The sequence below is a fragment of the Penicillium solitum genome (assembly GCF_028829755.1).
Source record: "Penicillium solitum strain IBT 25940 chromosome Unknown utg000009l_segment0_segment0, whole genome shotgun sequence".
Classification (NCBI taxonomy): domain Eukaryota; kingdom Fungi; phylum Ascomycota; class Eurotiomycetes; order Eurotiales; family Aspergillaceae; genus Penicillium; species Penicillium solitum.
The window spans coordinates 1,681,430-1,705,211 of NW_027072128.1; the positions used below are offsets into that span (position 1 = coordinate 1,681,430).

Here is a 23,782-nt window from a genome sequence, read left to right on the forward strand (position 1 = left end):
TGTACCTTTTACATCTTGCTATCTGGCGAATGAACTCTATCATGCTCCCAGAGTGACAAAGTCCGGCATCTATCATTTCGAAACCGCAGTAGATTCCCTTCTCGCTGAAGATGTCAATATTACTGTTAGAGATGAGGACTTTTATAACCGATGTTATGCCATTGATCAAGCATCAGTTTGAAAGGTTGTGTTCAACCTTCTAGAAGGATAATATCAAGTTTGGAAAAGAGATGTCTATGTACATATTTCCAAAATATATCATGGAGAATGGAGAATGAGAAATATATGTAACTCTCTCTATATATATATTTTCACGCCATTCAACTTCTAATCTTACATTGCCATATTCTATTCAGATCACAATGAGTCATTGAATCCCCCCCTAGAAACCAGTAAGGTATCGATGCTTAGTCGTCTCCTCCAAAACCTCCAGCTTCATCCCAACCTCAATAGCGCCCTCATTACGCGGCGCACTCAACATCCCGAAACAAGGTTTGTACTTAATTCCCTCGTCGACCCTACGGTACGAAACAAGCGTATCCCACGGCTGCTTCTTGTTCTTGAGCGCCGTAGTTGGATCGACATTAGGCACCTGACAACGCGCACAGCGAGCCACAATATCTAGATCAAGCGGGGACTGGATAACAGCCTTGCCATAACCAGCAGAACCACCAGAAATACCGCTAGGCTCCCGACCAGTAATGCGAACCAACTTCCACGAATCCTCACTCCATGGCGCGCCTCCGCGTACAACGATATTCGGACGGAACCGCTCGACAGTAATCGGGTCCACACCCACCTTTCCCAGACGAACATTGAGCTCTGCCAGCGAAGATTCCGAAGCAATCAATATCGGGTGCACATCCGGAAAGCCGGTTGTCTGGACGCGGCCGAGACGACGCGGGGCGCCGTTACCCTTCAGCACGCGTGGGGTTGGGCCCTTGTAGACGAGGGCGACGTCACGTCGCAGGAAGGCAGAGAAGGGGGCATTGATTTCATCGCTGTACCTGTACCCGTCTGTCTCCGTGTCCCAGATGTGGGCGGGGCCCAGATTTGTATTTTCCGCTAGCCATTGTGGGGATGGATGGGAAGGGATGCGGATTGTGTGGAATTGATGGTCTTGGTCTTGGCTGGATTCATTTGCTTCGGGGTTTGGGATACTCACGACCAACTCGTCGCCGTCGACACTTAGGGCGGTGCGGATGCGTGTCATATCGGGGATTTGGCGGATTGTTAGGAAAGTATTTGAAGATGAGTCGATGAGCATCCAGCGGCGGTCAAGGTCAAGACCATGCTGTTTTAGGACTGTTGATTGGACTTCTAGGCCTCGACAAGATTTAATGGGGTACATGCGCAACGAGATGATCTCGCTGGATTGTTTGGGGCGGGGCCATATGCGGAGAAGTTTGGTTGGCGATTGGACTGAATTGGGCCATCCTGCGAAGCGAGTAATCAGGAGAATTGGAATTAGGAGTACGAGGCCTAATATTACTGCTGACGCCATGTTGTGCAACTGAAGCATGTTTGCTGTTTTGAGAAGATGTTCGGGTTATACAGTCCTGGAAGCCACCGATGTGATAAAGTCAGTTTTGCCACGGGGTGCCGCCTTTCATATGATGTTATGACTCTTAATTTTGAGGTGCTTAGAGTAAGAGGATGTGACACATTCAGTTTGCCATTATAGTGCTTTGTTGATATGCCGTGCCTTATCCTGTGATTTTATATATGGTAGCTGCCTTAGGTCCAATAATAGAAAAACCTAGAGGTATGAATTAGACACATGGTACACCACATGTAAACACCGTGCGCGTATAAAATCCACAAAATCCCAAGGGAAAGGAAACTAGAAATGCAGACAAGTCCAGGAAAAGCAATCCTTGAAGCCAAATACCGGATATAAAACAAAACCAACAACATGTACCTAGGTGGACCACCTGAAGGGGGTATATGCCCAAGATAAAGTTGACTCTGATGCGATCTGGTTATGCCGGATGCTTCTTATCAAGCCAACACGCGACCATTGCCTTAATTAGGGCGAGTGTGACAACCTGACCTTGCTCGATATTCGCATCCTTAGATGCCCCAGGGACATGGAGGAACAGAACATTGCGGTCTTGGCCCTGTAATTGGGCCAAAGACATGCTGGTGTAGAAAATGAAGTCACACAGGTAGTGGCCCGCATCTTGAGAGATCCGGAGATCCGACTCGGGAGCAAACGAACGCCACGTCTCCAGGAACTGGTCGTCGGGTTGGTAGGGCGAAGCAGAGGAGGGATCATCTGCAGCACGCCCTGGTGTTAGTATCGGTGGCAGACCCAGCTCTTTCCATCGCCTCTCGCCGTCCACATAACCGGGGCGACCATTGACATCGGTGATGTTATAGTCATCTCGGTGAGCTAAACTTTCGACGGAGTAATATTGCCGTGGAGCTGCAATGCCGATATGAATAATGAGATCAGGTCTGCGACCACCATGAGATGCCGCAAACTCCTCCAGAATTAATGGAAGAGCCTCTCGAACAGTGGCATATGCCACTGGGATCGGAGTGGGATGCACATGGAGTGAAACGCGACGTGGGTCCGAGTCGTGACCTTTAGGTGATGGGAAAAGGAAAGATGATGGAAGGGAGGAAGCGATCAGATATGACGCATTCACAAGGTTGGTCTTGAAGGGCTGGTTACACAGTTAGTTTCGGGTCGGATACTAACAGCATCCGAAAGTGCAGATCACTTACCCCAAAGCCTGTTATTAGGACGGATATCTCATTAGGCGAGGCCGAGGGTTGTAGCGGGCTGTTGCCGACAGGAGTGGAGAGTGTATATGGAGCAGTAGTCCCGAAATCACCCATATTCACAGTTATTCTTGAGGTGAAGTTGAGAAGAAGATGACTTGCAAGCGGGGAAAACGAACCTTGGAAGACACACAGACGAATGCGGGGTCTTGGCGGAATGCAACCCATGGATCTTACTAGCCTAATTCCGTTAAACTATATAAAGTGGTGACCAGTTACGGGCTTCATATTTGAGGCTTATGTATGATATCTAGTTAGTAGCTTGTTAGATTCTTAGATTCTTAGATATTAAATATTTTGTTAGTGCTACTTGCTAAGTCTTCATCTGGTCTTCCCCCCCCCCCCCCCCAAAAAAGAACCTTTCTGGTGCTAGGCTACCGAGACTTTCTTATTCTTGTACGACGGAGTACAGAGCTGGTTTCCCCTTCAATGATTCTACCGTTCAACTTGCAGAATTTGCAGGCCTCTATTATCATTGGAACGCTTATAGATTGGAAAACATCTGCATATGCAAGTGGGTCCAGGCGGAATAGAAACCCTCACTCAAGAATTGCCTGTTCGGGTAAGGATCGCTTAATTTGGCTCTCGTTCTCGCATTTCAGGCTAGGTGTACATCGATGTAGGCCAAGAATATTGTTGATCGGAGCTTTGACGTTCTGGGTCAAAAGAATTGGTCGCTTAGGATTTATTGGACCTGTAACTTTCCAATTGGCTTTGGCTCGGTTCGGTTCAACTGGACAGCATTTGATACCCTACGTGGGCCCCCCTGGTTTGAATATCCAGTCCAAGGTCGGTTGAGGGGAAAATGGAGTTTCCCTGACTGGCCAATGGCTCGGTAACTATTATAAATGAGTAGGTCCTCGGAGAATATCAGATCTTAGAAATTCAGGGTGTCGCTTCTATTGTCCCCTCTTCCCCTTTTCAGCCTTGACCTTGACCTTGACCATGGCAGTCATCACTGAATTACTCAACACTCCCTATGTTGTACAGAGTGTGTGCATCGCCCTAGTGGCGGTGTTCATAACAAGTGTATGGGCAGATATAGCAAACGGGATTCCACATAGGCACATTCCTTTGGTTGGAAAGACCTGGTGGGAGCTTACCAACAAAAAGGCCCGGCAACGCTTCACTCGGTCATGTCGTCAACTGATTACCGAAGGCTTTGCAAAGGTGAGTCTCAATAAAGATCAAAGCCAGCATTCTCTGCCCTCAAATATGCTAATAGGCCTTCCCAGGGAGTCAATGTTTTTCAGATCATCGGAGCCACAAGCCCGATAGTTGTATTGCACCCGAAGTTTGTCGATGAAATCAAGAGCAACCCAGATCTGAGTTTTGATGACTCGATCAAAAAGGCAGGCTATGAAGCCGGAAATAATTGGTGACCATGGCTAACTTGCGTATAGACATTTTTTAATGATCGCATTCCTGGATTTGGACCATTTCATAATGGTACTGCTTTAAAAGCTACTGTGGAGATCGTGCGGACCAGTTTGACCCAGGCGCTCGGTATGTCTTTACATATAGACACCTAGGATCTCACTTAACTGACAGGATTGACTTATCTTTCCCATTTACACAGGGTCCATTTCACTTCGGCTCTCAAAGGAGTCAGGTGCGATATTGAACGAACACTTGCCCCCCACCGATGGTATGCTAAAGCACCCCATTTGCATTGAATACTCCCACTGACGCTTCTGATTTTGCCAGAATGGAAGCCTTACCACATCGCGCACAAGATCCCGTACATGGTAGCCCGCCTCTCCTCTTTGATATTTGTTGGAGAAACCATCTCCCACGACGATGAGTGGATTGATGTCTCTGTAAATTATGCCATCGATGCGTTTATGGCTATGCGCGATCTACGAGAATGGCCGTCCATTCTTCATCCGATCGTCCACTGGTTCTTGCCCTCTACCCAGAAGCTACGCACACACTTGGAAATGGCCCGCTCCATCATTAGTCGCGAGATAGACAGGCGAGCGTTGATCCGCGCGGGCAAGCTCCTCGCAGATGATCCACCCCGTGAACCTGATGCTCTGGACTGGTATCGTGAAACCGCCGAAGCTCGAAATAACATGACTTTTGATCAGTCCTGTGCACAGGTTGGATTGGCACTGGCGGCTATCCATACTACGTCAAACTTGTTAACCAATGTCATATATGACCTCGCGGCGTACCCGGAGTATATCCAGCCGCTACGTGATGAGATTCGCGCGGTTGCTGCTGAGGATGGAGTTCTGAAGAAGACTAGTCTGCTCAAGTTGAAGTTGATGGACAGTGTGATGAAGGAATCGCAGCGTACTAACCCACTCTCCTTGAGTAAGTTATCCACTTTCTTTTGGTCCTCTTTTGATGTTCATTCGATTTTTTATTTATTCATTCAACCCACTTTCTTTTTTGTCTTTCTTGAAAGAATGACTTGTTGACACTCCACAACAGCCTCCATGAACCGCCTCGCCCTGAAGCAAATTGTACTCTCCGATGGAACTGTGATCCCCAAAGGCGCCAACATGTTCGTTTCAACGAAAATACTGGAAGATGACACTATCTACCCTAATGCTGCCACTTATGATGGTTACCGGTTTTGCAACAAACGCAAGCAGCCCGGCAACGAACACAAGCATCAATTTGTCGCGACGACAAGTGAGCACTTCGTCTTCGGCCATGGTGTCCATGCCTGCCCGGGCCGGTTCTTCGCTGCCAGTGAAACCAAAATCTTGCTCCTTCATTTGCTTCTGAAGTACGATTGGAAATTGCAGAGCGGCAGTCGACCTCCAAACATTGAAAATGGGGTTGAGTCTATCACCGACCCGCGAGTTCAGATTCTGTTCCGGTCGCGTAAGTCGGAGGTTGACCTAGGTTTCCTAGGAGAGTAGTGGATGGATGTAAGCAGCCCTTATCCCCCTTTGTGTGCTATACATATTGGATACTCGCTAGGTTTTGTGGGTTTTTTGTCACCACGGAAATATGATGTTATTTACAAGTTGTGGGATAAGCTGAATTTTCGAATATTATCGAATTTGAAAAAGGTCCAAGTCCAAGTCTTCGAGGTAGATATGACTTGGCTCCTCGAAAGTGGAGTTGATTGGCATCTGGCCCACAGTTCTGCGGGTATACTGTGGCTATCCATTGTAAGCGAGATGAGATCTGGGTACTAAATCTGTTGAGAATGGATCTCTGAATTGGATAATTCAGAAACTGAAATTCAATGTGGAATGTTTAACAGTGCATTAAGTCACCCATATACTTTGTAGTCTGTAGCATTCAGATATACATATACACCGGATTTTAGGCCGGGCAAGTTGGATTTCCCTTTCCGTTTTAGTGCTCACCCCTTGCCGCCCTTTGCTCACTGAGTAAAACTGAGCACGCCCCTGAGTATTATATAATCACTAGACCCGCTCACTGAGCATCACATGAATATTACATAAGCTCAAGGACTAGCTGGGCGTCACCTGAGCAGCCTGAGCAAAAGTGAGAGAGCAGCTAAGTCAGTAGGTCACCTTAATAAAATGCACCACGCTAGCACCATCCAAATGCAGTCGTTCACCTAGCACTCTTGAAAGTTGTCCCCTTAACGAAAGGCTGGTGTCATCAATTTGGCGGTCGATCCTGGTTGTTGTGCCTCCACCTGGAAGGCAAATACACAGTGGGGCCATATTATACGGCCTATCGGCCATTGACAGATATGAACGTGCCACACCAGATATATAGACTGGTATAACGGACAAAAATTAGATCCCAGGAGAACCCAGAAGACTAGTTCGTAGAGAAGCAAACGTCTCGGTCGAGTCTAGTCTAGGCGGGGCTATAAATCAATCGCGACCAGATCACCCTCATTCGAATTGGCTTAGTTAGACAGAAGGATCAAGATCCCGCAACTAAACCGTAGGAGGGTGGTTTATTCTCCCACGTCTAAAAAATTATATTGAATTCCGATGATACGACGGATCACATAGTTAAGATCTAGAACACGCTCTTCTAGCACGCATTATATACATCCAGCAAACGAATTTGATTTTTGACTCGATAGCACAGAAAGCCTTCGTGGTACAAGAAGTCGACGGCATAAGCCAGCACTGAAACAGAATATAGGGACGCAGTAGCAAACGCCTCATGAACATCGAACTGATATTTAATAGCCTAATAAAAGCCAGTCTAAGTGGCCCAAGCTGCTTGTCCTTCTTTACTATAAAGCATAGTATTCTAAGGTCATTTTCAGCACGGTACGTTGATCCATAGCGGGTAGAGAACTTTTGCTTCCTCATTCGTTATTACTCACCTTAACAGTAGCCCGTGCAATAATGGCATTTTTCATAGAGTTAAAAATTGAGCGGGTCGAGTAACTAAGATACACGTAGCCTTAAATATCGAGGTAGGATGCTATTTCACACTCTTTCGTTGTTCCCCGAACACTGAATGTTTGATATTAAAGATCTGTAGTGAAAAAGTTGATAAAAGAAGTGTCATTTGGGTTCTAGATCTACACCGTAGCAAGTATCGGTCCTTGAATATAATAGCAATTTGCAACTTAAAATTTGAGCCTTGTAGAAAATGGCTGCAGCCAATCTCTAGGGCCTCGTCTAGCTCTGTAGGGCCTGGCCACACGTTGACTATATTATCTTGGAAATTCGCTATCTAGACCGGGACGAGAAACTATTCCACCCACCTCTTATCGAGCAATTCTAGGCTATCGGTCCTAATGGAAAGCATAGATGTCTCGTCACTCTACCGGCACGAATGAGTCTTTTCGATGCGAAAGAGGCTTCGTCGTTCGGTCTTTTTCGACCGAAGGACGCGTAGTCAATTGTTGCCTAACTCATCCGTGGAGTCGCGTTTCTTTATAGTGAAGATATTGTACGCGGCGGTATGTGATGCATATAGATAATTGCAGCTGGATTGCATAATTGACTGCTTCAGACCTTTATCTAGGCAACATTCTAGTCCAGTTTCCCAAAGCAATTGATCGTTTTCCAACGTCAGACTTATACGAAAGATTCGGAGAGCCCAAGCTAGAGGCTGTTATTCGTATTGATGGAAATCTATTGTCGGAGGGCGTACCAGCTAATGTATACGTTCCCAGTTGGTTTGGCGCTTGTAGCGATGATATTATTTTAGGGGAGGAGAAGATCATCACTAACGACTTTGGAGAATATTTCAATCCGCACAAGACCCTCCCTATCCTCCAGCCACCTGAGGCCAGGTTCTCTGATGAGCTCCTCTCTTTTGCCTCCGACATTTGGACACTTGCCTGTACTATCTGGGAGATTTTTGGCCAACGGCCTTTGTTTGAGGCTTTTTACCCTATATATTGTACAGGATGGATCGAAATCAGATTCACCACCTACACATAAAGATTCTTTGTCGAACCCAACTTGAAGTGAAATTACATGCCTGGAGTGGTCTGGAAAGTATGGATAAAATTGACATCTTTTAACGCTATAATTGAAATTCCATTCCATATATTGATTTTAGGTCATTTTAGTGAATCGCCCGAGGAGATCGCTTAGCCTTGTAGCCTCTGGGATCCGTCCCTGCCACCACATTACAACGGCAGTGGTAATCCCGCCTAGAGTCACGGCGGTGATAGTCAAGTTGCGCAGACATTGAACGAGGCGCATTTTGACGAGTTCATCTGCGCGCTCCGTGTAACTTCCTGGAGTATTAGTTCGGGGGAAGGGCTCGTCGGGAACAGGCTTGTCGAGAAACTATCTCTGTCATCAGCCATAGTTTTGAGAAAAATCCAGATTCTTCCAAATCATACCTTGCAAAGCGGCTCCCAGCCATCCTCGACAGACCACTCAAGCAACTTATCCCTAGGCACCATACCACGAACCATGTTGCAGTGGTCGCGATAGACCCACTTGGCGTTTCGCTGGATACCATCTGTGGTGGTGACACTGTGAAATACGCCTGGATATCCATACCTTAAGTAAAGATTGTACAGCCAATGAAACTCCGCGGAGAACCACTGCATCCCCCACATAGTCCATGATTGATCGACCCCTTGGACGATGGTTTTGTCGATGCTGCGGTACCAGGCGTTTATATCGGGACGCACGTTGAGGATCACTTTGGCGTCTGGGTAGGCGGCGAGCAGCTCGGGAGCAAATAAAATGGACAAGGAGTCAACCACAGCCTGGTTATCACCGATGAGAATGTCGAACTCCTCGCTGGTAATCTGCACGTCGCCATCGCGAGCACCGTTGTATTTCCGCCGCACTAGATCTGTACAGTGTTGCAACTTGCTGCCATCTGGCTCGAAGACCAAGTCCCAGCCATGATATGCTGGCAGGCCCAGAGTTCGCAAGGCCACGCTTAATGACTCGGTTCCGGTGCGTGGTAAGCCTAAGCAAAGCACCTCGACGGGCTTGCTTCGTTTGTGTGGAGCCGGTTCGGGGAATCCGTAGAATAACCGTTGTAGGGCGTACATTGGGGCTTGAAAAAAGGGTAAAGCTTGCGTGAGCTTAGGAAGAAGGGTCTTTCATATAAGTAGTAGCTACAATCGGTCGCATGATTCTCAAAGCAGGCCGATTGGGGGCCTGGGTAAGAATGCTATTGGCCTGAGTACGAATGCGGCTGGGGGCCTGAAGTCATTTTCTGGGAATCAAGTTGCGGTTCTGAACTGCACTGTTTTAGGCAAGATTGACAAAGCGTACTGACGTGTATGCTTCGGAATGAGCAAGAACTGATCCGCGTGAACTCGCATAATGAACAAACGATGCTTTCCTGGTTGATGTTGCTCATTCTGTTTATATTTTTCTGTAGTTAGGGCGATCGCATTCCACAGGCCAATTAGCCCCGCCGCAGGGTCGAATGTACTGCCTTTCAATACAATTCAGCCCAGTGTAAATGATATCTACTACTACTACTACTACTACTACTACTACTACTACTACTACTTGCTGTAACACCTGGAGAGGTTACGATTACTCTTCAATTTCATTCGTATACTGTTTTGCGGCACCTGCGCTAACAAATCGCCGAGCGGCTCCTGCTTTCACGCATGTAACGTAACTTAACTCCGTAAGTATCCGTATTTATAAAAAACTGGAAAATTCCTATTTTTATTTCTTGCTTAAGAAGGTCTAGTGTATCTTGGCATCTATGGCTCGAGGAACATGTACATATCCACATCTACGGAGTATACAAAGTCGAGTTCCTTTTAGGGTTCACAGGTTAATACACCACGTGACTGGTAAATATACAGTCACTATACACTCAGTTTACAGTAATATTTCAACACGTGTGTTGGACGCGTCACGCGTCAGTGGAGAAAGATGAACGTGAAGCTTCTCCAACCGCAACGCCTCTACCACCCTCCACCACCCGTCCCAATGGGGTTATATGGGTCTTTCTTTGGCCCGGTCTCTTTGGGTAGCTCGGGCTCCAGGGCTCCAGAGATCCAGACCGCACAATGAGAAAATGTGACCGCTGATCTACGGTACCCAGGTACCCGTACCAAGCTGGTTTTCTGTTTCTTTGAACGCAACAAACCAATTCACTATGAAAGCTTTTACTTTTCAAGGCTTGGCTGCAACTATATGATTGGAAGTTGAAAAAAAAAAGGAAAAATGAGCTGAAGAATATCAGTGCAGACGACCATCTGCTGCACTTCTATACGCAGGCTGGCCGTTCTCCGTTCTGTTCTGTACAAGCCCTTGCAGCTATGAAGTGAACGGCTGGAGACAATGTCTTGAAGATGGAGACTCGATCTACCATACGTCCATACATAGGACTCTGAGTACTCCGTACTCCATACATGGTACCTGATCTCAAACACCAGCCCCCCTCATTTATGAGGTCTACAACACGGAGTACAGAGTAAGCTGTAAGCTGTACTCCGTACAGCCTATATAGTTATTAATACCTACAAACCCTAGAGCCAAAAAAACACCTTATTTGCTCAAGGTGTCCTTGCCTCCCAAGGTGGTTCCCTTCAAAGTCCTGTGGTTAAATTATTTGTCCACAGTGCATGCATCAAGCAAGGCCCGGATGTGTCCACAGCCATTCTATATAGGAAAGACTCGAGGAAAATCTAAACAAAAACATCTGTCAAGAAGAGAGAGAAATGAGAGAATCAATTGAAGACTTCATACTCTGTACTTGATGTTATAAGATATTTTTTTTTTAGTTAACAACGCATAAGATTTTCGCAGTGGGCCAAAGTCCACTAAGTACAGGGTACCAAGTTCAGTGGGCAGTTCACCACGGGGAGCACAGGTACCAAGTACCCCCCTCTCACTCCCGCCTCACCCTACGCCCAATCCCCCATCTTCTTCCTCTTCTTCCTTCTCTCTCTCTCCTCTCTCTCTACCAACCCTTTCCACCATTATCGCGAGATATTTTCTCGTACTCTTTCTCCGTTTGAGGAGGACGTTCTTTTCTTTTGTGTGTTATTTTTTTCCGGGTAATGACGAAATCCTTCATTCCCTACTACTCGAACGGGATGGAGCCGCAGATGTGATCTGGTGATCCCCGATTTCAAGTTGCCGCATTCCTCAGGAAGCACATCGCGACCGAGACCTCGGTTTTTTTTCCCCTTCTATTCTCACGTTACTCTTGCATCTCTTGCCCTCGTTGCAATTTTTTCCTTTTTCTCCCCTTCACGATTCACGACATTGACGCGACGCTGCGCGCTTCGACTCGAATTCGCGCCGTACTCATCTACTCTCAACTTCCCCCCCCCCGACACGTCCTCGAGTTCTTCCTAGCAGTCGCATTGACCCCATTCTGCGGTTCGCAAGACCGCAAGATCGCCAGTATGGCTCAACGTCAACTTTCGCGCACTCTGCCCAAGAACTTCACGTTCTCCCTCGGCGACAACGAACCCAAGACTCCCGAGCGCCCTCGCACCACTATGAATGTACCTCCACCACCCCGTCACTCGATATCTAGTGGCCGTCTACCTAGAGTTCGGGCTCGCGCGGGTACCAATGTTTGCGCTCGCATGGACATGGACATGTTCCAATTCCACGGCTCCGATGTTCCACTGCCTTCGATTGAATTGCCCCAATCGACTGAATTGGAGGCGCCTTCATTCCGTGATTTCGCCAATGACGAGGGATATCTTGCGCCTCCTCGCGCGCGAATGGATTTTAAGACGCCACCTGCGCAGATCCGCGGCACACCTTTTGATTCCTGCGACACGGGTAACCCGTGGCCATCGTGGGACCAGACACCTGGCCCAAACAGCATCAAGCGCCCAGACTCGGTCTGTTCGAATTTGTCAAATTCTTCAATTGAATCCATTGAAACTTTCGCATCGCGACCATCTGTAGGAAGTTTCACCAGTGTCGAGAGCGATTTGTTTGACTCATACTTCCCCTTGGAGATGTCTAAAGAACCTGAGATTGAGTCGCCTTCGCGACCTCAGAAACAGTCGGCGAATGTCAAAGTGTCCAAGAAGTCCTGGACTCGTGAGATGGATACCCACTTGTGGAATACCTATCAAATTTACCTCCAGGATCCTACTATGACCCCATTCAAGATGACCCCTGGCAGTATCCCCCCTCTGGGAGTTACCTCGCGTGTTGCGAGACGCGCCAAGAAGACATGGTCCCAAAAAAGCAGTCGCATTATTGAATCTGTCTCGATCAAGTCTGTTGAACCCATTGAAATTTCTACACCCAAGGCTATGGACGAAGAGTCGCAGCCAGCTTGGCCCAAGTCTGATTCCAAGACTCGACGACGCCTCAAAATGTTATGTCGACGCAAATTCTCAATTTCTCCCCACTATCAGCGGATCATGCAGTCTCGCACTCCCGAGCCTGCCACGGAGATGTTCGGCCCTCCTACGGATACCCGCGTTAAAGACTTCGCTGATAATTCGGCCTACACTACTCGTGACCTTGGCGTTTCTCTTGTCACACCCTCCGAACCGACTCCACTTTCTCAGGTTACACAAGACTTGCCGTTGACTACCGACTGGTTTAACAACCCCGTGTCTGCTCATGTCGAGCCACCAGTGGCCAAGACTCCTAGTCAGCATCTTCGTGTGGAATCTGCTCCTAGCATTCCTCGTCTGGGATCTCCATTCGTGTACAGCACTTGGGGCCCCGGTGGATCAAATCGCCAGGTTCATGATCCCACTGCCCGACGTGGGACCGTTCATGTTCCGGGTTATCGTCCTCGACGCAACACGTATTTCGACCAGTCTTTGCCTGATACTGATGATGTCTTCGCGAGCGTATCCAGGGAACAGAAGAATCCTTCCGACCAAGAAGTTGAACGTCGCTTGGAGGACTATGTTCGTGAAAACAAGTTCCAAGACATGGGCCATGGTCGGGTCCGCATTCGCAATCGTGGAGCTACCACTAGCGCTGTCAATCCCAGAGATATGGACCAACTCTTTTCTCCGCCCTCGTCCCTCAACTCAGGCCCAATTGAACCCGAAGAGACGACTCCCATTCTGAAACCCCCCATGAACCCATTGTTGGACCTTGGCGAGAACATCAAACGCCTTGGCTCACCCTTCCGGATCGAAGGAGGACACAAGCGTCGCGAAGCCCCGAAGCGAGTCATCAGACAAGCACCTGCACTGTCTGATCCATTCTCGAGCGGTGGTCCTTCATATGTCAGACCTCATGACAGTACTTCTCCCATGCAGGTTTCTCCGGCTCAAGTACAGGATAAAGCACCGGATACTTTGCCGTACAATGCCTCAGAGGACGGCCTTTCTGATGCTGAGCGCATCCGCCGGCAAATCTTGAATATGCCTTTTACACGCAACTAAGTTGCACCCCTTTTGCTGTCGAATTTCCAAGTATCCGTTTCATCGTGGCGTCGATTTCTGCGAGATTTTATCCCCTTTGCATTATGACTTGAACGAGATACCGACAGGGCCCTGGTACGGCCCTTGCATTTCCAGCCTTTTCTTTTTATGACAGCAACACTATCCACGACTGTAACGATACGTTTGAGATGTTTTCATCACGCTCAACCTTCAACATCGCAATATTGAAACCCCAATGACAAAAAAAAAACACAAAAAGAGAAAAAAAAAAAAAACAAAAACAAAGTGATGGGTCTTTCCATTTTCCATTTGGTCGAAACCCGCACACAGTACATCGGCACCTGGCTGTTGGTTATCTGCCTACGAACATTGACCTCGTTGGTCTTGTACCAACTACCACCTTGTGTGTGTGTGTGTGTGTGTGTGTGTGGTTCTGGCACATTTTACTCGGTGAAACCAGCACAGTTTCATCATTCATTCACTCACAACCTCATTTCCTTTTCTTCCAACGGGGTTTCACCTCGAACAAAACTCAAATACACCCAAAAAAAGTTGAAAACAACTCGAAACCCCATATCTGCTGTCACCAATCAGCAACCATTCGCTATTTTTTGCGACCCACGCTCCTTACATATTCTCTTTTATCTTCTTTTCCCAGACCTTGTCTAGTCGTTCATCCCCTGCATCTCCTACATGTGACAACATACCTTTCCCCCAATGTCATCCTGGAGATGCTACCCGACTTGATAATGGTCGCTTTTCGAATTACCCATCACACATGGAAACGACTCCCTGTCTCTATGTTGACCATCGTCAGTCAACATAGATGGCAACGCACCCCCCCCCCCAAAAAGCGAATGTGCAACGATACATATGCAAGTACATAGACGAACTGAAACGAAACGAACGCGCATGAATATTGCAGTTGACCAACGACATCCCTGATACGCAAGCGAGGTGTTTGGTTTTCTTTTGCCAGCGATCCCCATTTCTTCTTAATTTGCATCCATGATCTCAATCTTGAAGCTGATTTCCCCGGATATTTCCCCGGATATTTCCCCTTCTCGATTGGTGATCCACGATTTACCCCATGCTTCCGATTCTCCATTTGATTCAACTCGCGCTCCATGATTCCCCTTGTGGCGAGCCTTATTGGGTTTGCATCCGGATAATCGCGTGTCTTTTTTCTCCGGTCTTTTTTCCTGCCTCTTCTGCGTCTCATGGCGTATGGATGTCTATCTTTTTTTTTCAGAGCCTTTTTTGCTGGATCTTTGTGATCTTCCTCTGGAGCTTGTGAGAGTTTGGCCGTTTATCTATTTTTCTTCTGATTTATCTTTCTGCGTGGGTTGATCTTTTAGAGCAATGGCTTTGTTTGATCGAACTGATCCCGCCAATTGAATTATCACCTTTTCCATTTTTATCCCTTTTTTCGGTTGTAGGTCACCGATTGCTGGTAACTTCGTACCTGGATTCTGGAGCAGATCCCCTATACTCCTCGGTCCTGGAACACATGTTACGAATCGTGCCAGCTGTTTTATATTTTCCGCCCACCCTTGGTTTGCTATACTTGATGCCACAGTCCAACAAATGAGACAAGTGAGCAAGAGGAGCACAATATACTTGGATGGTCAATGAATAGCCGGCCTTAGTGTGATGAAGAATCAATATCAGATACTATCTACAGATCAGACAAGCATATTAACCAGAATCAAAATAAGAAGCAACAGGTAACAAGAATAAAATGGGGGTATAAGTTATAAAGATATCTGCAATGAGGCAATTCGACACAACAAAGAAGCGGGTGAAAGAAAATAATCATTTCTCCAATTTCTTCTTCCGCTCCGCAAGGAGAACCTCAATCTTCCGAATCTGAAGAGCAAGTCCCTTCTTCTCAGCATTGGCAAGGAGCCACTCCTCCATGCCGCGACGAACATGCCGCATGGAATGCAAGACAGGCAGAATAGGCGCGGAGGACAGACTCGCATCGACTCCGTTCTCGCGCTCGATGCGCTGCCAGCGCTCAGCGCCAGGGTTCAGCAAGAGATCGAAGACACCAGCCCAGAGTTCCCGGTCCCAGTATCGTTTTAGGGACTCGCGGATGCGATAGGTGCGAGATGATGGGTTGCCGTCGCTGCCATCGATGGCAGTTGATTCGACGTATTTGCCAAATAGCAGGACGTGAATCACGCCGGCAATACCGTACAGATCGATATGGTGGGTCCAGGGGCGCATCTCACGGATCTCGTTGCACTCATGCGTACCGGTTTCCCAGTCGGCGATGAATTGGACGGCTGGCGAGAAGGCTTGCATGTCGATGCTGCGGCCGAAGTCAATCAGAGCTAGGCCCCTATTTTGCCAGCCATGGGAGCCGCTTGGGGAGTAGTGGGTACTTTCGTGGGGATCAAAGGCGGTTTCATCGGCACCCAGGTCGAGCAGGGAGAGGGCCTTGGAGGGTGGTTCGTTGTGATTGTGGTCGTCTAGGCGGACGAGGCAGTTGTCGGCTTTGATGTCGCCGTGGAGGACACCGTTGGCGTGGAGTGCTTCTACAGTGCGGAACAGCTCGACAGAGAAGAACATTGCTAGGACTTCCTCGAGACCGCCTTCAGAGGTATGGTTGGAGTTGATGGCTTCATTGCGGACGATGTTGACAAGGTCGAGTATGGTGCCTTGTCCTCGATAGTCCTCCACTAGGAAACTTTCACGTTGGTGGACATGCAGTTCATGTGCGCGAACAATGCTATCGCTGGCGCGAGAATAATCCGTAGATTGTCGTAAGCGGCTATACGCTGTGCGAATCATGTAAAACTCCCACGCGCTTGATGGTCCGTTTTCGACCTTGACGGCTTCGAAGGGGAATCGGGGAGTCTCATAAGCGTTCGATTTCCTCAGTTGGGAAGTTTTGCCGTTAGGGCTTGTGCTATCGTCGGAGTCGGGGTCGTAGGATTCAAGACTGTCGACACTCTCGGCGAGATAGACGGGGGCATATGCACCAGCTCCTAGCTCACGTCTGATAATGTAGCTTCGTTCCGCTCCTGGGAATTCGAGGATAGGGGTGTCAAATGCATCATCCCCGCCACTCTTCGATCGCCTGGTGTTAGTTTTGACGAATTTCTGGATCATGGAAGCATAGTTGCTATCTTCAACATGACCGTGGTAACCCGTGTATGTTGCAAGTGGCTTTTCCAGGGAATTGAGAATCGTGTTGCGAATTCCCTTGTCAGTCGGATTGCACTGCGCATCCCTAATTATTGGTTCCCGTCTCCGAAGTTTGGGTGCGAGGGCCTTGAAGGCCATGGGACTGAATGGTACATCGACTGTAGACCCAACAGTATGATCTCCTTGGTACGGTGTGTTTGTTCCCAGTGGACTGGAAAGCAGAAGGTTACCGGCCGGTGATCGAGGTTTCGAAGGCGTTTTCGCGTTATAAATGCTGTTTCGAGCGGCCGTCAAAGAAGGAATGGATTCCGTTCGCTCCACGATAGGTGTCATAAAAGGAAGGCGGTTTTGGGCCATGATCGCAGGGTCACGGTAGGTCCCCCATGGAGGAGCATAGTCCTCGGGCATTTCTGGTATGAATCCTTTCCTCTCCGGTGTTCCTTGTGTCGAGCTACCTTCCACTCCATCACTGACGACAGAATGTGAAGTGATTTCAGAATTTTCAATATCCGGAATATCACGATCTGGATTGAACTCTGTCCAATCGCTGCCATCGCCATCGACGCTCTCAGCTCGTGTGGTGTTAGCATAGTCGGTGTCATCGTAGGATTTGTGGAACGTTTGGGTCTCGTCCCCAAAGTCGCTCGAGGCCGCTGATATGTGGCCTGTCCCTGTACTATCTCCAGCGCTGGCGCAGTCGTCATCTTCGTAATCGCTACCGCAGAAGCTATCTGCGTCTTCTTCAGTCTCTGCCTTCAATGGCTGATTGAAAATGCTATAGATCTCATCTGTCGCTGCACGAGTGTGCATGGTCATTGTCGGCTCCCGAGTACTCTTTCGCCGGACCTTTTTGTTATTGGACGGGGAGTCAAACTTCATTTTGACTGCACAGGTGTGAGCTTAACCTGCCCAAAGAAAAGAAAACTGGAGCTACCCACCTGTTTGTGTTTGTGTTGTTTCCCCTTTGATCTTGGTGCGACTCGCTTTGCCAGATTTGCCTCCATGGCCATCGTCTTGATATTGAGATTGAGCGTGACTAGCTGCGGTGAGATTTTGACCTAGATGCTCCGGCAATTCCTCTGACGAATGATATTTCCCCAGTAGGGACTCAGTACTGCCTGCGTTCCCAGAGATTTGTTGTAAGGGCTCCTTTTGTTGCCGCCAATTCTTGCCCATCCAACCACGCTTGATCGCCCTGAGCTCTTCAAAGCTCATCTCATGTGCAGGGTTGGTGCGGTCAGGGTATACAGATTCCAGGTCGACAAATACACGTTCGCGTCGGCCGGTCCGCGGGTTAATCGCTTCCCTTACGTGATGTTCGGGTACTTCTTTGGGTGGCATTGGTTCTTTGGAAGGAAGATCTGGATTGGACTGAATACATAATAAAACACCATAGGTTCATGCCAGCAATTAGTCCTGTGATCGTAAATATGTGGAGGTCTGAAGAGGGAAAGGGCATCCTGGAATGGGAACTCACCTCGTCCCGGAAGATGGCCATCTTTTGTGCTGGCGCTGCTTTCTTCCCAACCTTCAATGTTTCTCCTGCCCATGGCTTTGCCTCCACTTCGTTCTCCTTCTTGCGGTCCCGAATCGACCCAATGCTTTCCCATCCCTTTGTCGATCCTCCAGTTGCGGGGCCCGGCGCAGCAGAGTCAGCGTCCGAGAAAATGGCCATCTTAGGCTTTCCGGACTTGGTTTTTGCAGCACCGCCCGTCTGAGGCGGGGGCCGTGAAGCTTGTGGGTCAGCAGAGGCATCTGATGTTGCGAACGGGTTCATCTTGGCGGCCAGCGCGGGACGGACAGTTGGCAAAGCAGGCGACGAGGGCCCGGTATCTTGCGGACGCTGGTCGTATCGGAACTGAAACTCGCTGTACTTCCGTGCCAATCTCTCGACTGGTCGCGCCTCACGGTCCATACCGAGCCTGTATACCTCATCGGCTTGTGACCACCGACCAGCACCCTCTAGCCACCCGGCAAATTCCTCATAGAAAAGAGCCAGACTTTCACCGATTTGATGACGCGCAAGGAATGCAAAGGTTTCGCGTGGGGCATCGGAGAAGAGTCGAACATAATGAAGCCATAATCGTAGATACCGAGGGTCGTTCCTGTAGTGTGATGATGAAAGGAATGACTTCGTTGCCCGTTCCAATAAGGGGAGAAGGCCGGATTCTGCGGTCGCTTGTGCGGACGGATACGCGTTCAGGGTCCATTTGACATAACGGTCATAAACATCGAGCGGATCATCCGATTCTCCTATCGACTGCAATTCACTTTCGAATTCTTGGCGCATAGCATCGTTGATGGTCCTGGTGCCATTTGGTGATGGGGAGGGGATCTTGTCGCCATTGCTGCCGGCTGAAAATATCCGGGCGAGTTCTCTAGCTGATCGACCACCGGGGAGTGATTGGACGTTTTCCTTTTGTGCTTCGATGATATCGAAATCGACCAAGTCGTCAGAGGCTGCCATGTTAGCGACAACGACAGATGAGATGAGATCACACAGATCCCAGATTCTGTCGAAGACCAAAAGTTCAAATAGGGCAAATCATAACTCTGGCGGGGCTGCAAGGAGATTCTTTGGTTATCGATAAACATCACATGACTGTTGCCCGGGAGACAGTCACGTGGCTCTTACTTCTTCCTTGGGTTCCTTGCGTTATACTCTCATCGACAGCATCAGAGGATAGAATACTCAAGTTAAGCTATTCCACAAGCTCAATTTGATTTTATGACCACATACTTCATCCGTATTCCGGTCATTGTGAGTCTTCAGAGTGTGTAAGGTCCTATCTTGATCCACGAGGCTTGGCAATATCAACTTCTTCGGGTCTTCGATCAGGGTACCCACTCAGCTCAAGAGGCTCTACAGTGTGACACTTTGAGTGCTATGTGTTGCCAAGATTCTGAGTCGCCAGCGCGCGAAGACTCTGGATCCAAGGTCAACCATAAACGGAATCTCAGCAATGGAACATCTGAGCTCTCGCCACCGAGACGATCCAAACGACAAAAATCCACTACGAATTTGAAAGAACTCTCTTCTCCAGAAGCCTCAGAGTCGGAGGCCGAAGAATCTACTCCTGCAGTGAAAAAAGAGGCCGACGACAAACCTCTGGTTGATACTGCCAAGGAGAAAAAAAAGAAGGCTCCAGTTAAAAAGGCCCCAGTTAAGAAGGAGTCCAACGAAGACGTCAAACCTAAAAAGGCGAGAAAGTCTAAGAAAGACCAAGAACTTGAGAGTATGCCTTTGGCACCGCGGACTAAGGGTCTGCGTATGTTCGTCGGCGCTCACGTCAGTGCTGCAAAAGGTCAGTGTTCTCGGCATCTCATCGTCTCAATTCGATAATAACTTAATGCTTATCGAGCAGGTATCTTTAATTCCATACATAATAGTGAGAACATTGGGTAAGTTTGAGGGTCTTCCAAGTACATCTCAGTTTGAAATTGGGTCTAATCTTACAATTAGAGGAAATGCATTCGCCTTGTTCTTGAAGTCACAGCGCAAATGGGAAAATCCAGCTCTCCAGGACGACCATCGCGATCAATTCCGTAAACTTTGCGCAGAAAAGGGTTATGATGCAGCCAAGTGAATATTCCCCGATCTGATTGGACCCGAATGGATCACTGACAGCTACTGCCCAGACACGTTCTCCCTCATGGCTCATACCTTGTCAATCTGGCACAAGATGATAAAGCCAAATCCAAGCAAGCATACACCTCCTTCCTGGATGACCTCCGCCGGTGCGAGGCACTTGGAATTACGCTTTACAACTTCCAGTGAGTCGACTGTCTGCCAACCATCTCAGCCCATACTAACACCTCTAAGCCCCGGAAGTACCAATCAGACACCTCTTCCCGAAGCACTTGCCCGCCTGGCAGAGATGTTAGTCCAAGCTATCACCGAAACAACGACCGTAGTTCCCGTCCTGGAAACAATGTGCGGCCATGGCAACTCAATTGGCGGCGCACTGTCCGAATTCTGCGACTTGCTAGCTCTAATCCCGAAAGAGCACCACTCCCGTATCGGCATCTGCGTCGACACGTGCCACAGCTTCGCAGCCGGCTACGATTTGACATCCCCGGCCGGATTCAAAGCCTTCCTCGCCGAATTCGACGAGCTAATCGGAATCCAATTCCTCCGAGCGCTTCATCTCAATGACTCAAAGGCACCGCGCGGAAGCAAGCGCGACCTCCACGCCAATATCGGCACGGGATTCCTAGGTCTGCGCGCGTTCCACAATGTCATGAACGAGCCACGGTTTGAGGGGCTGCCTATGGTCCTTGAGACGCCTATTGACCGTGTCCCAGGACAGAATGTAGCTACTGGGGACGATGCAGCTGATGGCAGTGATAGCGACTCTGGGAAGAAGAAACAGCCAAAGAAGGGTCCCAAGAGACCCGCTGGTGCGGGTGCAGCTGCTGTTCCCGACCCGGGTGTATGGGCGGGCGAGATTAAACTACTTGAGTCGCTGATTGGTATGGACCCTGAGGGCGAAGAGTTCCGGGCTCTTGAGGCTCGCCTTTCAGAGGAGGGTCGTGCGGAGCGCGAGAAACACCAGGATCAGTATGAGCGTAAGCTCGAGGCGGACGAGAAAAAGAAAGCCAAGGGACCCGGAAAAGCCAAGGGACAGAAGAGTCTTATGGACATGATGAAGGGTGGTGCTACGAAGGAGTAGATGTGCATTCTTTCTTGAGCTCAGAGTAAAAGTTTGGCAGTACAATGAAAAATACTTGCTAGGTTTCTGTGTACTTCCTATATCATTTTTCAGACTGAATAATAATGAAGAACAAGATCGTAGCAACAACTCAAAGGTCTCAAAATACAAATCAGCAAAGATGAAACGTTTATATAGCCGTTGAAAGTAGGAAATTCAATTGATGGTATCAGTTAAGCCAAAGCCAAAATCCAAACAACCCCCCTTCATGCGAACAGAAATAGAAAATCGTGTTCTGGTCAATCCAGAGTTCGACCAATTCATATCTGTGAAGAGTAGACATGCGATTCTAAGAGCCACACTAGGTTCTCTTCGAGTAGGTCACAGACCCTCCAACATCAAAGAGAGTATAGGCGACATAAAAAGTATCACATGCATGTGCAATATAGGTAAAAGAAGATAAGAGAGGAGTAGTTAAGAATGAGTGTAAAATGCTAGTGCTGGGTGAAATTTTGGTTCCGAACGGGCGAAACAGACGAGCTCGAATGCACGCCCGGCGACGCTTCGCGGTCGGGGGCATGTAAGTGAGGGAACCCTGCCTCGGCCATTGTAGTGATAGTCGCAGGTGCTGATTTAAGAGGAGAAGGCGGGCCATCATCTTCCAGAATGATAGAAGTCGAGATTGAGAGACCGCGCCTGGCACCACTGGAGCGCACTCGGAATGAGCGCCGTTGGTCACCGGCTGATGATGATGATTGGTAATCATCGTTGAGGTAACCACCCGGTGCAGGGCTAATGATGCTGGAGTCCTGATGGGCAACTCGGCGATAATCCCCCGGATCGCCACTGCTATGCTCACCTTCGTCGGTGTCAGATGCAGGACTCGACTCGCGACTCGATGAATCATCTTCCGGTAGCTCGCTGCGCATCCCTGAAATCTTCATGTAGTTGTACGCTGCAATGCTGCTGATGGTGACGACCAAACCGGTCACATTAACCGTTGTGAGCTTATCGTGGAAGATAATGCCTGCGGCGCTAATTGTGACTACTTCCTTGAAGATACCGCAGATACTCAGTGTGACAACCGAGGAACGCTTCAGAAGCGCAAATTCAGAGGAAATCATGCAGAATGCAAGTACTCCAGGGAAAATCAGAAGGAACGAGCCAAATAGGTTCCCATGTTTGCTGGCGAGCGCGAGGTATCCTTGGTAAATCTCATGAGGACCCTCGATAGATAGCGCGATGGTGATAAGGGAAAGGAACATGATGGGAGTCAGGAGAAAGAGAGTTGAGAATGGATTTGAAGTAGCCGGGTGGCGAAGTAAGAGAATCTGTGTCAGACCCCATCGGAAGCCCGAGAAGAAGGCAGACGCAATGACGAGTGCGAAGCCAAGCGCATTGAAAGCTGTCTCTCCAGCGACCATCATCACAACACCTACTGTCATTGTGGCAATGATGATGATTAATTTTGTCGAAGGTGTCTCGAGACGGAAAAGGAAGGCGAATAACAGGACGAAGGCAAGTGCAGATGATTTGCACATGGTTAAAAAAGTAAGGGAGATGAACTTCAAGGACATATTCCCGAGACCAACATCAAGCGAGGTTGCTGCACCACACGGAACGAGGCGAGTGAAGTAGAATAACTTGGTCATGATGGGCTGTGGTTCATCGGGGCCATCGATGGGAGATGCAGCTGCAGACACTGTCGGTTGCCGCGGGCGAAGCGATGGGAAGATCCAGAGTATTATAACAGAGAGAGAGAATTGGACAGCCATGTGTAAGCTCGTGGTGAAAAGAGGGAAAGGAAAGACGATATCGTTCTCGGAGAACATCCATTTGTTGTACTGCAAACACGACAATTGTTAGTACATTTATCGATTTTCAATACGACTTGCAAATAACCACTCACTATTGAAATGGACAGGGAGAAGAAATACCACAGCAGGATTAGCCCGCCGTTGATTAGTAGCTTCTTGACAACGTTTCTGTCTGACAGAATCTCGCGAATGGAACCCTGGCCCTTGACATCTGCGATCCGAGCATCCAACTTGCGGCGCTGCTTTCGCCGTCGACGTCGCTGACGTTTTTGATGTGATGTGAGTCCGGTTTCCTCGTCATATTGGTCATCATCCGAACTCATCGGGTCTAACTCCAGAGTCTCTGCGGTGGATAAAACATCGGACGCATCAGTGTCATCTTCGGCGGTCAAAGGTTCTTGTTCTTCGCGTTTGTTATTCCCTCCATCTCCGTGCGACCAGAGTGTGTCATCTCTGCGCTCTGTCGAAATTGGTTGTGAGGCTCGCCCTGTCCCGGTAAGCATGGAGCTTCGCCGACGGTGATGGGCGCCGGCGGAGAGCCCCATTCTAATAACTGGGACAGTTACGAGGTAGAAAGTAAAAGAGCGGAAGTGAGATGTATCTCCATTAACGTGGATGGAACCAGTTCGTCA

At 48.6% G+C, this 23,782-nt stretch overlaps 9 protein-coding genes across 9 annotated transcripts; 4 read left to right on the forward strand and 5 right to left on the reverse strand.

Annotated features, from left to right (window-relative positions):
* Positions 1-382: 382 nt before the first annotated feature.
* N7455_011728 (MOSC domain-containing protein) lies at positions 383-1,522 on the reverse strand (the record flags this gene model as incomplete). Its single annotated transcript, XM_040960378.2, has 1 exon — positions 383-1,522. The coding sequence occupies one exon, from the start codon at positions 1,520-1,522 to the stop codon at positions 383-385; it is 1,140 nt and encodes a 379-aa protein (XP_040809190.2).
* Positions 1,523-1,982: 460 nt separating this feature from the next.
* Positions 1,983-2,870, reverse strand: N7455_011729 (putative pyroglutamyl peptidase type I; the record flags this gene model as incomplete). Its single annotated transcript, XM_040960419.2, has 2 exons — positions 2,734-2,870; positions 1,983-2,672 (listed from the first exon to the last, which is right to left on the reverse strand). The coding sequence occupies exons 1-2, from the start codon at positions 2,845-2,847 to the stop codon at positions 1,983-1,985; spliced, it is 804 nt and encodes a 267-aa protein (XP_040809173.1). The 5' UTR covers positions 2,848-2,870.
* An 865-nt stretch (positions 2,871-3,735) lies between these two features.
* On the forward strand, positions 3,736-5,666 carry N7455_011730 (cytochrome P450; the record flags this gene model as incomplete). The annotated part of the gene is made up of 6 exons (XM_065606741.1): positions 3,736-3,960; positions 4,026-4,142; positions 4,194-4,296; positions 4,370-4,438; positions 4,498-5,109; positions 5,230-5,666. The coding sequence occupies 6 exons, from the start codon at positions 3,736-3,738 to the stop codon at positions 5,664-5,666; spliced, it is 1,563 nt and encodes a 520-aa protein (XP_065459907.1).
* Positions 5,667-7,543: 1,877 nt separating this feature from the next.
* On the forward strand, positions 7,544-8,144 carry N7455_011731 (uncharacterized protein; the record flags this gene model as incomplete). The annotated part of the gene is made up of 2 exons (XM_065606742.1): positions 7,544-7,657; positions 7,740-8,144. The coding sequence occupies 2 exons, from the start codon at positions 7,544-7,546 to the stop codon at positions 8,142-8,144; spliced, it is 519 nt and encodes a 172-aa protein (XP_065459908.1).
* Positions 8,145-8,261: 117 nt separating this feature from the next.
* On the reverse strand, positions 8,262-9,223 carry N7455_011732 (sulfotransferase family protein; the record flags this gene model as incomplete). Its single annotated transcript, XM_040960384.2, has 2 exons — positions 8,262-8,498; positions 8,555-9,223. The coding sequence occupies 2 exons, from the start codon at positions 9,221-9,223 to the stop codon at positions 8,262-8,264; spliced, it is 906 nt and encodes a 301-aa protein (XP_040809169.2).
* Positions 9,224-11,554: 2,331 nt separating this feature from the next.
* On the forward strand, positions 11,555-13,525 carry N7455_011733 (uncharacterized protein; the record flags this gene model as incomplete). Its single annotated transcript, XM_040960391.2, has 1 exon — positions 11,555-13,525. The coding sequence occupies one exon, from the start codon at positions 11,555-11,557 to the stop codon at positions 13,523-13,525; it is 1,971 nt and encodes a 656-aa protein (XP_040809185.2).
* Positions 13,526-15,340: 1,815 nt separating this feature from the next.
* Positions 15,341-19,441, reverse strand: N7455_011734 (putative checkpoint protein kinase (SldA); the record flags this gene model as incomplete). Its single annotated transcript, XM_040960402.2, has 4 exons — positions 15,341-17,565; positions 17,620-18,052; positions 18,159-19,194; positions 19,422-19,441. 4 exons carry the CDS (start codon positions 19,439-19,441, stop codon positions 15,341-15,343), a joined length of 3,714 nt encoding a protein of 1,237 aa, XP_040809153.2.
* Positions 19,442-19,568: 127 nt separating this feature from the next.
* On the forward strand, positions 19,569-21,354 carry N7455_011735 (DNA-(apurinic or apyrimidinic site) lyase APN1; the record flags this gene model as incomplete). The annotated part of the gene is made up of 5 exons (XM_040960370.2): positions 19,569-19,986; positions 20,047-20,083; positions 20,145-20,264; positions 20,321-20,455; positions 20,505-21,354. 5 exons carry the CDS (start codon positions 19,569-19,571, stop codon positions 21,352-21,354), a joined length of 1,560 nt encoding a protein of 519 aa, XP_040809146.2.
* Positions 21,355-21,827: 473 nt separating this feature from the next.
* Positions 21,828-23,695, reverse strand: N7455_011736 (putative nucleotide-sugar transporter; the record flags this gene model as incomplete). Its single annotated transcript, XM_040960367.2, has 2 exons — positions 21,828-23,177; positions 23,243-23,695. The coding sequence occupies 2 exons, from the start codon at positions 23,693-23,695 to the stop codon at positions 21,828-21,830; spliced, it is 1,803 nt and encodes a 600-aa protein (XP_040809139.2).
* Between the last annotated feature and the right edge of the window lie 87 nt (positions 23,696-23,782).